This window comes from Zonotrichia albicollis, chromosome 1 (genome assembly GCF_047830755.1).
Source record: "Zonotrichia albicollis isolate bZonAlb1 chromosome 1, bZonAlb1.hap1, whole genome shotgun sequence".
NCBI classification, from domain to species: domain Eukaryota; kingdom Metazoa; phylum Chordata; class Aves; order Passeriformes; family Passerellidae; genus Zonotrichia; species Zonotrichia albicollis.
The window spans coordinates 55,392,398-55,407,013 of NC_133819.1; the positions used below are offsets into that span (position 1 = coordinate 55,392,398).

A 14,616-nucleotide genomic window follows, 5' to 3' on the forward strand; every position below is an offset into this window, starting at 1 on the left:
AAGAGACCTGATTGGGAAGCTCACATATGCCTTCCTTGTTTAATAAAGTTCGTAACTTGTTTCCTGTTACCCATCTGCAAAGGCCCTTTGCAAACGGGACAACAGAAGACAGCACGGGCCAAATTTGCATGGAAGCTGCAGCATTTATATTCAGGATCTGTTGATGGAGAGCTCAGGCCACAGGCACAATGCTTATATGTTACAACTTACAAAAACCTAAAACCATTCAACCTTTAACCCATTTAACCCTTATATAAAAAAACACAGCTATTAAAAACAACTTGTAACCCATTTATCTCTTGAAGAACTCAAAACCCAGAAAACAATCAGTAAACAGAAAAACAGTATGTAAACAGGAAATACTTCATAAACAATTCAAGTCCTTATGTTGACTGTCCATGAGGTAGGTGGTCATTTGTGCTCCATTGTTCTGTTGAAGAGACATCAGAATGCTGTCCAATGTCCTTTACCTTGGATTTCATAGGAATATTTTACTGTTATATGACTTATAAAACGTAAGAACATGACACCATTTAAAACTCAAAAAGGGGGAGTGTATCTTCACCCCAATCTTTCTTCCCTTTTTTCTTTCTATAATAAGTAGAAATAGAAATAAAGCATGCAATTTTTAACAGCATTAATAAGGTAGGGTGTTGCTGCAAGGTCTCTTTTTCACTATGAGCAAACTTTGAGGGCTACTTCTGAACGAAGCCTCTATGCCTGTCTGAAAAGAAAAAGGTTTAGCTTTTTTGTACAGAATCTTTACTAGCCAAGTTCATAGTTGATTAGGCCAATGACTTGGTTGGGAGAGATTTCCTGCATTCTACATTTTAGAAACAAGTTTGTATTAATGTCCAGTACAAAAGAAATAGTTTTTAATATGAATATCTTAGTGGATATACCCTGGATCTTGCCCATCCTTCTTGAAATATTGTGACAATAATTAGTAGGAATATTAAAAAAATACATAACAATACACATACAATATTTTCCTGATGCACAGCAGTAATAGTCTGAGACAGAAAGATAACACCTTACTGATCATGGGCTTATTAACTTTAGCTTTAGCAATTGCAAACAAAATCAACAAATACTGTATTATGAACACTTGACCCTTTACAAATGTTTTCAGAAATGTTATTAGAATTTCTGGGAAATTAAAACCTTGATTTATTAAGGGGTAACGTGGTTGCAGTGCTTTGTAGGGAAGGAAACTTAGTGTCTGTTTGTCTGTTTATCATCCATTTGCAAGCAGCTGCTGGCTTCTCGCTTGGCTGGATGACAGTGGGTCTTGATTTCAGCTGCTGTGAGGCATTTAACTCGTGAGTCCGACTCCATGTCTTCAGGCAGACTCGACCCTCTCTGTCCCTGCTGTACCACAGCCCTTCCTGTCTCCCTGCACTGCCTTTTTGCCAGCAGGACCTTTGCGAGGGTTTTTCCCAGGCTCTGAGTTCTGCAGCTCTCTTTGGAAGCAGGCTCAGTGGTGGGGCCGCTCCCCCTGGAGGTGCAGCCAGGCTCCACAGAGGCTTGGCTGCGTTCCTTAAAGACTGGATCAGGGGCAGGTGCAGCCAGGCTCCACAGAGGGCTTGGCTGCGTTCCTTAAAGGCTGGATCAGGGGCAGGGCCCCACGCTGCCCCACCCTGTGATTTTGGGTGGATGGGCAGTGCTGCTGGGCCACTTGAGGAGCGTGTGGGGCTGATCCCATTGACCACATGGCACAGAGTAATGGTTGTGGAGTTTCTCCTGATCCTGAGAGGGGTTAGAGTGGATGCCCCGCAGTCCGGTCCCCTGGAGCAGGGCAGCGTGGTGTGCTTGCCGGGTCCCACGATACAAGGTCCTGAAGTGGCTGCATAGTGATTACAACAGTGGGCAACAGGTGTTTCAGAGCTGCCGGGGCTGTGTAGCCTGCTGAGATTATGACAGTCACCATCTCTCCACATGGCTGGATTTTGCAATCCTTCCTGCCGACTCCCTGGACAATGCCAGCATCTGCCAGTATTCCCCCACTCCCTGGGGAAACAATCCCTCTTTTTTGAAAGAAGAAAATCAGTACCTTCATCATAGAGATTTCTGGTCCCAATATCCAAGCTCCCATGGTCTTTGTTATAGGTAATAAATGAGAAAGCTGAATTAATAATCAAAAAATAGGTTTTTATTTTAAGATTCAGTCTCCAATAGCCACAATCAAAGGGACAGCATCAAGCCCAGGATCGGCACTGGGTGAACACTGATCCAAACTCTACCGCTTCGGATCCCCTTAGTTCATAAATGTTGTCTCTGGTGGGTTAGTTTTATAGTTTTTTCCGTCTGGGGCAGAGTTTCTCCTATTCTTCTCATCACTTCACATATTCATGTAGTCTCCTTTTCCCTGTGCTGGACTGGACAAAGCCGTTTCTGGGAAGCGATGAATGATAAATGCTGATCTCTGAGTTATGGGAACTTGGTATTGGGATGCACACCCTTGACGACTCTGACTATCTGGATTGTAGATACTTATCGAGAATTCATCACTTGGGTGTCTCTGGACTGTCCCGGGAAAGGGCCCATCTCCCTACGGAGCCACGTCTTTTTGTTTGCTAATTAGATCTTTCTCTCCGCTGCCATCTGTGGTTTTGCAATCTGTGAAGCAATCTTTTCCCCTTCTGTGGCTTGTGGTTTTAAATCTTTAAGGATTTTTCGCACAAGCACAACTTATTTCATGTATATTTTACACAAGCACGAATTATTTTAGATTTTAGTCCACAAAACAGGTTTTTAAACCCTCGTAGCACTTTCTGCTGTCTGCCGAGAGTTTTCTTTTCCACTGTCTAACCATTCAGTCCTGGTTTTATACCAGAAATCTGGTTTTTACACTATTTAGGCTTTTATGTCATGTTTCCAGCTTCGTGCTCTATTTCTCTGGTTTCAAAGACCGATCCAGGCTTTGACACCCTGTAGTCCAGGTCCTACCCCACTTTCCTTTTCTAGGCTGTTTGTTGATCTGGTGTTGGTTTGTAGACCAAAATCCAGCTCTAACACTGTGTGTCTCCTTCGCTCTGTGTTGTTGAGTTCCTATCACTTTGGGGTTCACCGTGTGTTAAGTCACGTGTGGGAGGTGAGGGGCAAGGAGACAGAGACACTCACCCCCGATGTTGGTGGGGCACAGAGGAAGTTTATTTTTCCAAGCCCTTCCTTATGCCCTTATAAAGGGCATTTTGAAAGACCTGGTTTGTATGTTCTCATTGGTCTGAACTCTGCTCTCCCTCGGGATCTGGCCAGTGAAATGCTTGCAGCTTCGTAAGAGACCTGATTGGGAGAAGCTCCTGCCATTCAATCCTGGGGCTTGGTAGCAAGCTCACATATGCTATTTGGTGACAGGCCCAGTATTGTTTAACTTGTTCATCAATGACTTGGGGGAAGGGGCAGCAAGTTCACTGACAGCACAAAGTTGGGAGTAGTGACTGATACCTCAGAGAGCTGTGAAGCCTTTTAAAAAGACCTCAAGAGTTTGGAGAGATGGGCAGAAAAGAAAGGTCTGAAATTCAACCACAGCAATTGCAGAGTCCTACTCCTGGAGAAACATAACCCCCTGCACCAGCGCAGGCTGGGGGCTAAACAACTGGAAAGCATCTCTACAGAGAAGGACCTGTGGGTCCTGATGGACCAGAAGCTGTCCATGAGCCTGCAGTGAGCATTTGTGACCAAGGCAGCCAATTGTATCTTCAAGTGCATGGGGAGAACACACAAAAATAACATAACTATGCATCTATAAAATTTCTCTTAACATACACATAGCATTCATCTCTTAATTGTGAGACCAAACCATCGCATTACCCATTTATAACATCTACAAAATAGTTTTGACATTTTTAAGCAAAGATGGTGAAAGTGGTTTGTGAAGGGGGGAGGAAAACCAGCTACTTTGTCTTGCAAAACAAAGCCAGACAAAGCAAATGAATTATCTTAAAAAGCCTCCCTGCTGCCTCTCTGCATTTGCTGGATATTGCAAAATTTTACGTAGAAATTTCCTTCATTGAGGAGAGCTGTTCTTGAGCTTTCTACTGAGGAAATAGTTTTGATTGAAATAAGAAGTTGAAAATTCAGATGGTATATATGAATAATGTAATTTGCTCCTATTGTCTTCTTGAGACAGATGGTGCAAAGGCTCTTTGTTGTCTGTATTTCCCTGCCATACATGCTTTAGAAAAAGAGAGAAGAGAACAGCTCTCAGCATTTCCAGAAAAACCCATAACTGTATGTGTCCTTGGCTCTCACACAATGTGTCTTGTAAAGCATAACAAGGATGATTTGTATTTAGTAGTGATGTATGAGTTGTCCAGTTTTTTTGGGGGGTAAAAAGTAGTTAACAAGCAGTCTTGGTTTAAAATGCAAGTATCTGCCAAGGAAGGTGGAAATCTTCCTGGAATCCAAAAATTGCCCCTCCTGTGACTTCAAAAATTTTGGAGCTTTGAGGCAAGAATGTGGGAAAAGGAAGAACAGTTCATTACTCAAATATGTATATGTAACAAGACAGAACAAACAACAACAATGTAATATATGGTAGGGATAATTCATGCTATTAATGTATGGTATAACATATTGTGAAATCCAAACCATGTCTTTTGACCACCCTGGCTGGGAGCAGCTGTCTTATTCAGATTCAACTAGTCCCTGGACACAAGTTAAGATAACGCCTTAACGTAGGAATTGAAGCTTCCAGGATGATGATCGCTGGTTTCCCGAGTTGTAGGGAGCCACCCAAGAGCGCTTATCGCCCTGCCGATTGCATCTATCAAGATAGTTAGCAATGCCAACCTGATACATCTGAATACATGGTTCCTCCGAAGCCAATTGACGTCGATGGCATACCTGGACTCAGTTTTTCTCCATCTCTGCGCATGGAAAGAAATACTGATGCATGTGAAGAGACACACACAAAGGAAATTTGGTCATCTTTATAAACTGTATAAAACCTCGCTGCGCAAAGCTGTGAGTGTGAACGGGGAAGGCTCTGACACTTGGAAGGTCAGATCCATGTTCACCCAGCGCCCATCCCGGGCTCGACACTTTCTCTTTGGCTGTGGTGGTTTCAAAAACCAAACTTCGGTCTCACAGACAAATTAATAAATCTTTGCTAAATTTTTGATAGTTTTGGTTCACGATTTGATCATTTATAACAACAATGATTTTTAAAAAATCCAAAACCAGACTTTTTCTGCCCATTAAGCTATTTCCCCTTTGGTGTAGTTTCAACCACAACAGGGGGTGATGGTGACTCGGGTGAGGCAGAGAAGTTTCAGTATCTCCGTCACGGCTTCAGGGGCACTCTGATGCAAGAAGGGGACCTCCCTGGTGGTGATACTAGCAGCTCAGGTGAGAGGGAGGGAAAGGAAAAGGAAAATTACTCCGCCAGTCACACATGCGAGTGTTGATCAGTCTTTGGTGTTGCTAATTGGAGTTGGTACATGCTGGGAAGGAAGGCAGGGATTTATCATGATGTTGCACTACAGAGAAGAGGTCTAGTGGGGGCAGCTCTGGCTTCAAGCATCTCACCACGCAGTGGCTTTGGGAGCAGGTGAAAAGGAATGACTCCCCCAGGCACCCACAGGGGCTGCGCTTGTCTCTCTTGGTGCTGGTAGCTGGTGAAGCCTCAGTCAATGGGGCAGCCAGAACTCTTTCTGTCTTGCAAGCAACAGGCTTACAAGCAGGTGGCAGGCAGAGCTCCATGGCAATGTTGAAACCACTGTGCAGGAGAGGTCCTAGGTGAAACAAAACCCCACATGACTGTCTCTGCTCCAAGCCGGGAAATGACTACTCTCACCCAGCTAAAAACTCCAAATCCCTGTTGCCCTCCCCAAAACCATTTCAACAGTATATCAGGGTGCTTGGCTACTCCTTTTGTTTCTTAATCACTGTCTGTTTACCTAGAAAGCCACTTTCAGCATCTCCCTGATAACAAGTGGGAAGAAATTCACTTGAGAAAACCTAACCCACAGAAGTTCATAATGAATATTTCATGTGAAGCATCTGGGGGTTTGGCAGGGCCAGAACATGATGAGTAAGACAAGCCATGCAAGGTGTCATGCCAATCCCTGCCAATCCAAGGGATGGATTTTTTTCATGCAAAACTATGTGCACATTTGATGGCCTAGCACCTGAACAAGCTCACTGTTGGGGCTTGGCAGGGTGTGATGTTGGAGAGGAGTCTGATATTCTTGGATCCAACACATGACTACTCTAAATCCACTTGAAAGCTTTAAATACTTTGGGAAAAATTGATGGAAAGCACTAAATTAAGGCTGCATTCCCTATTTGTTTGACAGATGAAATATAATCAGTGAGGCCACCCTACAATGTGTTTAATAAGTACGAGAGAAAACAATACAACTTCCAATTCTAAAAAGTTTTTTTTCTAATTGCTATGTAGGTGGTCTTTGAGGCCTTGCACAATCTGGAGCCTCGTGGGTATGTTGTCGGATGGATCATTGCCATCAGTTTGTTGGTGGGAATTCTCATCTTCCTGTTGCTGGCTGTGCTCTTATGGAAGGTAAGATAACAGATGCAGCATAAAACCAAAGCTAATCCCAGGGAAGAAAGCTTAAATTTATCCTTGTATTTAACATCAATTTTCTTTAGGAGCTGAATAATTGTCTACTCCATTACAGAAGTCCTTAGTCAGCAAGACCAATTTAATAAACGAGCTTTTATGAGGAACATGCAAGGACTAATGACATAAAGAAGAAGTGAAAAAGTGGGTTTTTTTAGAGCCTGGTTATTAAATGTTGAAACCTCCAATAACCATTTCAGGACAATGGAAGGTCTCTCATAGAAATTTGCTGTTATATTACACTTAGATACTTTGCATTTCTATGTTTTTATGATGATTGAGGTTCACTGCTTTGAACAGAGTTTCCTGAAAATCAGGTCAACTTTGCCTGACCAGCAAAGAGTACATGTCTTGGAAAACCAGCTGGTACTTTCCAAGAGATAGATGCCCTTGGGAGACGAGTATACAGCAATACATTTTTCAGATCTCTCAGACAGAGTTCCAGATCAGTAAAATGCCTTACCAGAGCAAGAAGCATCTGGACCTGTTAAAAGACAGCCTTCACACCGTCTTTGATAAAGTGCAGTTCTTTTACCCAAGCTCTGTTACAGTATAAAATTGGACTAGTACTAACACTTGACACCAGCCATCGGGTGTGGTAAATATGAAGGGTAAGGAACTTCAAGTGTTTTCATTTTTCAGTTCCCTCTTACCAATCCATAAATTTAAAAGACTACAGTCAAGGTTATGGACTGTCTTTGGGAGGAGTAAATCTCAAATGCACACATGGGAACAAGTCCAGCATTATTTTGATTCCCATGGCAGAAATCCAGGACCCTGACTTGCACTGTTTAGTAGCATGTGTGCTGCAGGCTCAACTAGCCAGCTGTGCTGGGACAGAAGGCCACAGCCCCAATGTGCTGGACATATTGCTGCTGGTTGTGAAGCTATAAAATGGATTTAGAAACCTAAAACTGGGCCATGCAATTCTTATTTAAAATTATACAGATGTGTGTATAGTTGGGTTACAGATAATGTAATGTAATGTAATGTAATGTAATATAATATAATATAATATAATATAATATAATATAATATAATATAATATAATATAATATAATATAATATAATATAATATAATATAATATATAAACTTTATATGGGTTATAGATTTAAAGTACTTTTATAATCAGTTTTGAGGACTTCTAAGTACTTACTAGCCATGCTCATTTGGAAAACAATGTCTGACCACAGTCTAGAATGTCTTATAACTTCTGTTTCTCTGGCATTTAGGAAATACTTCTGTTTTCTGTGTAATAGAGAAATAGTAAAAGGAAAAAAAGTCCATGCAATTAAGATAGAAGAATAACCATGAGAATGGAAAAATGTAAGATTGGAAGAGGCCCAGGGTTTATGTCTCAATGACGCACAGTTTTGATAAAGGGTATATTGCTGCTGATACCTATATGACTGATTTCGTATTTTCATTTCCTGTCATAAAAAGACATGAAATAAACTGAAAATGTGCAAGATAAGAGAAATATCACCCTGTGAGTCTTCAAGTAAAATTTGTACAAGTTCAGTTCTTGGTCTCCACTACAGTTAATACAGTTCTTTGCTTCCTGGGTTAATCTTGATACTTCAAGCTCTTTTAAATTTTATAGGGATCATTCAGTACATGTGAAGAAACTGCCATTTTGTTGCATGAAAGCTTTGAGAGAAATGCCAAGTAACAGCAGCAAATAGCTATAACTGGAGTTACACAGCTGGTTTTGCAGGCATATGTGCTGAGGCAAAGGAATTTGGGGTCCCTGCCCAGAGTCAGAGATGACAGTTGAAATACTGGATGCCAGATGAGCTCCAGTACTTCATCCACAGATTTGCATCATTACTAAAGGATACAATAATTTAAGGTTTTATTTTAGGGAAAGTGATTAAAACTCTGAACTGGTAGTATCAGCCAGTATTTTAATTTATCTTAATTTGATACATAAATATATATAAGTAATATTTCACACTCAGTAGTTACTGTATTTATTAAAATTATGGTAATATTGAAGCTGATATAAAACTGACATGGGAAAGTGTGTTGGGGACACAAACAGGACACGACTGCTGGGGTACATTCCTTGAACTTTTTCTGCAGCATCAGCCTGATTACATGGTTGAGACAATAGGAAGATGGCAAAAGCTCCCATACAGCCAGCGTACAGCCAAAGATTTCTTTGTTACAGGACATTTGAAAAACTTTCTAGCCAATAGTGTATTGCTAAAGCTTACAGACAATTGTTCTAGCCAATTACTAAAAGTACATGTACACCTGCTTCATACAATGCTTGCTTGTCTCCTTTCTATTAGCAATACACAATAGACCATTATTAAGCTTAAAACCTTCTACTATCTTGCTGGCATATTTTGCTGCAGTCTTAAGGTGCATCTTAGCCAAGCCTAAAACTCAAGCTATTGTTTAATGTCCTTGCTTGCTATACCATTGTGACTTTTTCTACTTTTAGGCTTTGCAGCTGAAGCTAGTTCTAATTTTCCTTGCTCTTTCTGTTTCTAAGGCCTACATTTCTAGCTTTCTGAAAATCTTCTTTCCTTTACTATTTCCCACATTGCCCCCCTTCAGTACAACCAAAAAGAAACCGACTTTGTTGCTTATTGACTACCTTGCATTACTAGCTCTACTACATAGCTCTACTACACTATATATGTCTTTTTGCTTGTTTGAGTCACCTCTCTTGCTTGAGGTGTTGCTATTTTATACTGCAGTCATTTTAATGTTGTAAAATATTTGTCTGTTCAAAGGATATAAGTCAAATCTGGTAGTGGTTACTATTTATTGTTCTAATAAGTCTCATCCATTCTAAGGTCTTAATTCAAAGCATTTCATCGATGTCTATACTTACATCCACATCTCTGTATGATCTTGGGAACTTTTTGTGATCCTATTTCTTACATCTCTCTCTTGTATGACAAAAACCTCTTTGATAGTTTTGTCTGTCATTTGTTGTACAAACCTAAGTATACAAGGTACTACCACTAGTTTCATCACTTAAACAGCCAACACATACAAACCTATTTTACAAAGTTCCCTTAACCAAGGTGCAAAGCTCCATCTTTTGAACAAATTGTCTCACCATGATCTACCATCTTCTTTGATTTAGGCTAGTAAAACTTTCAGCTTTTGAATACTTTAGTGGATGGATTTAGAATGGTCAGACAAATTTATACAACACAATCCTTCAAAATCTTCACAACCATGTCTATGTGCCAGTAAAAGAAAATCAGTTGTTCTATTTGGAAGGGTAGCATGTCTAACACTCATGACATCTGGCAGCATATCATGATTGCAATGGATGTGGCATTGGTTTGTTTGCTCAGCCAACATCCAACTCAATCTATTTCATTGTCATGGCAGAAGCAAGTTGGGGTAGATGAAAACCCGCTGAAACTCTTTTCACAGCTTTCCAGGGCCTAAAATCACTGTTACAATTTTCTTCATGTTGATGGGCAATTTTTTTTCCTCTATGTTTTTTCTTAATGACTCTATTAGCACTAGGTGCTAGTGCAGTAAGTTGTCCAATACTGCTTGGAATACCTTCAAGGTGTGGTGGAATGCCTTGCCAAGCTCTATCTCCACAAATGAACCAATATTCTTTTGTAATTGTTGTGGATATTGATCAACCCCAGAAAGTCCACCCGAACTATCTGAGTAACTACACTAAAAACTCAAGTTTCCATAAGCAGGATAATTGGGAGTGACATTGTATTTTGGAGGATCATTCTCTCACTAATTGCTATCTGAAAATGTAAGACATAAATCTATTGTTAAGGAACTAAGAATCTCCAATTCTTGGGGCTCAGAAAGTGCTTTGGGAAGTTCTTTGGTCCAAATGTCCCAATCAGCCACAGGATTACTCCTGTTGGCAACCTCATCTGATTTATTATTAAGTTGCTTTTTGGTCAAGGGATCATAATATATGGGTATCAGCCAATCTTTTACCGGCACACAGACTAGACAATTTGAAAAAGGTTTTTCTGGGTTCGAATTGGACAGACATGGGGTCCGAGCCTGCCTTGGCTAAGGTCACCCAAACATTTGTTTTCGGCTGTTCCACAGGCAAATCTGCACTGTAAGAAGCAAGCAAAGCTAGCCAGCACCCGTGTAACACTCAATTTCACTCCATATCTTTTGTGAGCTATTTTTTGGCAAAAGATTTCCCCATATATTTCAGTTCACAAATTCTGCATTCATTCCTTCCCAAAGTTACCTAGGGACTAATCAACTGTGTTAAAAATGAGGTAATTTCACCTTTAAAAATCCAGTGAGGGGATTCACTTTCTCTTATTCTATAACATAACACAATGGAAACCACACTTTTGCCAAAAGAGCTCTGTGAAACCAACAATTCACACACTTATCATTGACATAAAATCAAGGTTTGCAGGTTCCACAGGTGTGGACTATAGGGTCTCTTTTTGGCTCACATCTGCATACTTGTTTCTCTGCTCTTGGACTTGTCAGCGCTTTCTCATGTGTGATACAGTTTGATGTTCTTTGCCAGGACCCACTTAGGTCCTGCACCTGTAGAGACACAAGCATACCTATTACCCCAAGTTATTAGTTGGAATTCAATTTGTCCTGTCTCAGGGCTCCTAATTAAAAAAAGGGGATTTTCTTTCAGTTTCACCTGTGTGATTTGAAAAATGCCTAAAAATTTGTGGATCAGGTTCTGCAAAAGAGCTGTTCAAAAAGTTAAACACATATAAAACTTTGCTTAACCTCATCTGTGGCGTTGCATCTACTGATTCCTTCTGTTGATCTAGAATGCATTTTATTGTGTAATGCGTCTTTTCGATAATTGTTTGACCTGTGGAGGAGTGAGGAATACTAAAGGTGTGACGAACACCTTAATCTACTAAAAATGTGACCACTTTTTGGGATATATATGCAGGGCAATAGTCTGTTTTTACTTCTTGGGACACACTTTGTGAAGCAAATGATTGTAAAAAATGTTGACAGGCAAGATTACTTGTTTCTCTTGTGTGGGCATCACTAACTACCCTTCTTAAAGGAAGGGTACTTAGTGGTGCCTGTTTGCCATAACTGCAAGCTTTGTAAACCTAGTCGGTTGACAGCTCCTGTAGAAACAGGGGGTGGCACAAGCTGACAATCAGGGTAAGTACTAATGATGGCTTTAGCTTGACTTTTGGAAATGTGAAACATCTGCACAAGTTCTTGTGCATTTTGGGAAAAAAGGCATGACTTAGTTTTGCTTGTTTAAAAATATTTGGTGAAGTGTTTGAAACAACCATTGTCAGTTTATCTGCTCTTATTTCTTCCTACTATAAATCTTGGAAGCGAGGAATGAGCTGTAATGTGAGAAACAAAATATCGATGGATTCTGTAAAATTGTAAAATTCTATAAAGACATAAAAGACAGTGATATAGGGTATCACTAACATTACTAACATCCTTTAAAACTGGTCCTTCTATTATTTTAACTACATTAGTAAGATCAGCAGAATTTTTAATCAAATTAAAAGATTGTAGGAAGAGCTGAAAAGCCTTAACTTCTGCAGCTAGTTCAGCAATCTGAGGAGACCTTTGTACTGTTTGAATGTCTGATTCTCATGGTTTAGTTGTTTGATTTAACTATACTATCACTGATTTATGTATCTTCTTTGACTCATCAGTGAAGAGAGTTATAGTACTTAGAGGTTCTTCACTTAGCATGGGTTTTTCTCTAAAACTTAATTTTGCTTGCAACAATTTCTGGGCTGGATAATGAATAGAAAAAATACCTGAAAAATTTAACAAAGCATTTTGCAAATCATCTGAATTTTGCAATGTAATACCAATTTTACTACACCATTGTAACTTTTTCTACTTTGAGTCTTTGCAGCTGCAGCTAGTTCTAATTTTTTCTGCTCTTTCTGTTTCTAAGGCCTACATTTCCAGCTTTCTGAAATCTTCTTATATTTACTGTTTCCCACAGGAAAGTTGCAGACCTACAGAAGATTCTTAGTTGTCTGATTGTAAATATTTTTTAGACAAAATTGACCAAGTAGATCCTACAGTCATTCCTAAATTTTGTGTGTGAAGAAGTAAAAAAAAAAATAATCCCAACTTTATATTAGAATTTAGTTTTTAAATGTGGAATGAAAGAACAGATTTTAATTAGATAGCAATTTGGATATCTTAGAACTGCCAGCAAGAATGAGAATTTAGCCAAGTTTCAGGACTAGATTATAAAATAAATTATATTTTTATTAAGAAATTAATTAGAGCTAAACTGTGGTGCTGGAAGGCAGCTGTTTACACAAAAAAGAGCAGGAGCTGGAGCAAACTCATTGTAACAGAACTGAACTCTGGCAGCAGTACAGAGTGTGCTGGTAGCGCCCATGTCTCAGCCCTGGGTGGAAAGTACGCTCTTGCTGTGTGCACAACTACACCTCAAAAGAGGACAAACCGTCAAACATGCTGATGTTTTGCAAATGGAGTAGACAGTTCCTTAAACCTACAGAAGAATTCTAGAATACATGTAAATATTTCACATTACACACTGCTAGAATTAATAGCATTAGCAGGAGTGAGCTCTCAGGGACATTCCAGCACAAAATTCTGTTTTTAAACAGAATAAGTTTACTGGGCACCATACTAAGAGGAGGATGGTAATTATTTCATTATTTGTAGATCTAAAATTGCACAGTTTAGGGGGTTCTTGTCAATGGGAGTGATGTTAAATGTTTGGTTGTTTCCATTCAAATAAAAGCTTATTTATTTATGTACAAGTTTACAGCCATGTTTATATACATATAAAAAGCTTTTTAGTATGAGCTTGATCAGTTTTTGAGTGGATTTATTTCTATATTTATTTTCATATTTCATGTAGATGTTGGGCTTTCTCTGGTTTAAGTGCTTACAGATTCAGAGAGGGTGAGCAGCTTTTCCCTGACTTTCACAAGATGCCATGCATAAGGCAGACTGGCAAGGATTGCCATTTTTGCCTTTTTGTTGGACAGCCCAACTTGTGGCTTTTTCTGTCTTGTTCATCTACTGGGTAACTTTGTGCAGGCATCTGTGGGGACATGCTCTCATACTTGCCAGATTCTCTGCAGCATGGCTCTCTCTCCCCACTCGTGCCTCACCTGTGGTTGTCTATTTGCAGGAAGGAGCAGGAGAAGCTCTCATACTGTTGCCCACAGCAGTATATTTTGCTTTTTTATGTGGAGATTGGCCCCTACCCCTTTGGTGGCCTGCTGATACTTGTGGAAAGTGGAGCAGGGCAGGAGGCTGCTTTCCTTCAGGCCAGCTGCCCACATGCTAGATAGGCCTGTGGTTTCAAAAGCACTGGCAATAATTCAGGAGGTAAAGGCAGTGATGGCTGGTTTATTTTGGCAAGTGCTGTCCCAAACACACTTCCCTCAGGTGTCAGGATTGAAGCAATGTGTCAGGACAAAGTCTCCTTCGGGTATAATGTATTTGTGCACATCTAGACCAGGTATACACCATGCAAAGGCAAAACTGAAGTGTGATATAACACAGTAAATATTCTGTTAATGACTAGTGCTTTACAGTGTTTTGGATTGAAATTCCTACATTTGAACTGGCTTCAGTTGTGAAGTGAATTATGTCATCCATATAATTTTAGATTAAGTGCACTGAAAAAACAAAATGTTATCAAAGAGGGAATGTGACAGTGAGCACTAGGCTGGATGTTTGGGCAGCTGAGTGATCCATGGAGCCAGCTGTGGAAGTGATCTTCAAAACAAAGATTTTATATTCATTTATATTCACTGCAGCAACATTATTTTGTTTCTCTGTGGTATGTTTAACACAGGAAATGGACATTTATGAAAACTTATTTATTTGACATTAAGCATGTCTCTGAGCTGAGCCTGTCCCTATGGTATCCAAGCTCTGACTTGTCTAAAATGAGGTTTCTAGCATTGCTTTCTGGATTCCTGGGTCAAAGATTTGATCTCTGGATGTCTCATGTAATAAGAATCTCTACTTCGTGGATTTTTGAGAAGATTGTGGAGAGAAGGACAAGGACTAACACCCACATATGGGGGAGGGGGGT

At 40.0% G+C, this 14,616-nt stretch overlaps 1 protein-coding gene across 2 annotated transcripts in view; it reads left to right on the forward strand.

Moving 5' to 3' along the window:
* The window catches only part of ITGA9 (integrin subunit alpha 9), a 215,588-nt gene that overhangs the window by 185,685 nt on the left and 15,287 nt on the right, over nt 1-14,616 (forward strand). For both annotated transcript variants that reach the window (XM_005487011.4, XM_074541806.1), the window contains exon 27: nt 6,407-6,526. In XM_005487011.4, the coding sequence (XP_005487068.1) occupies nt 6,407-6,526 (120 nt within the window). The remainder of the gene's footprint in view (nt 1-6,406; nt 6,527-14,616) is intronic.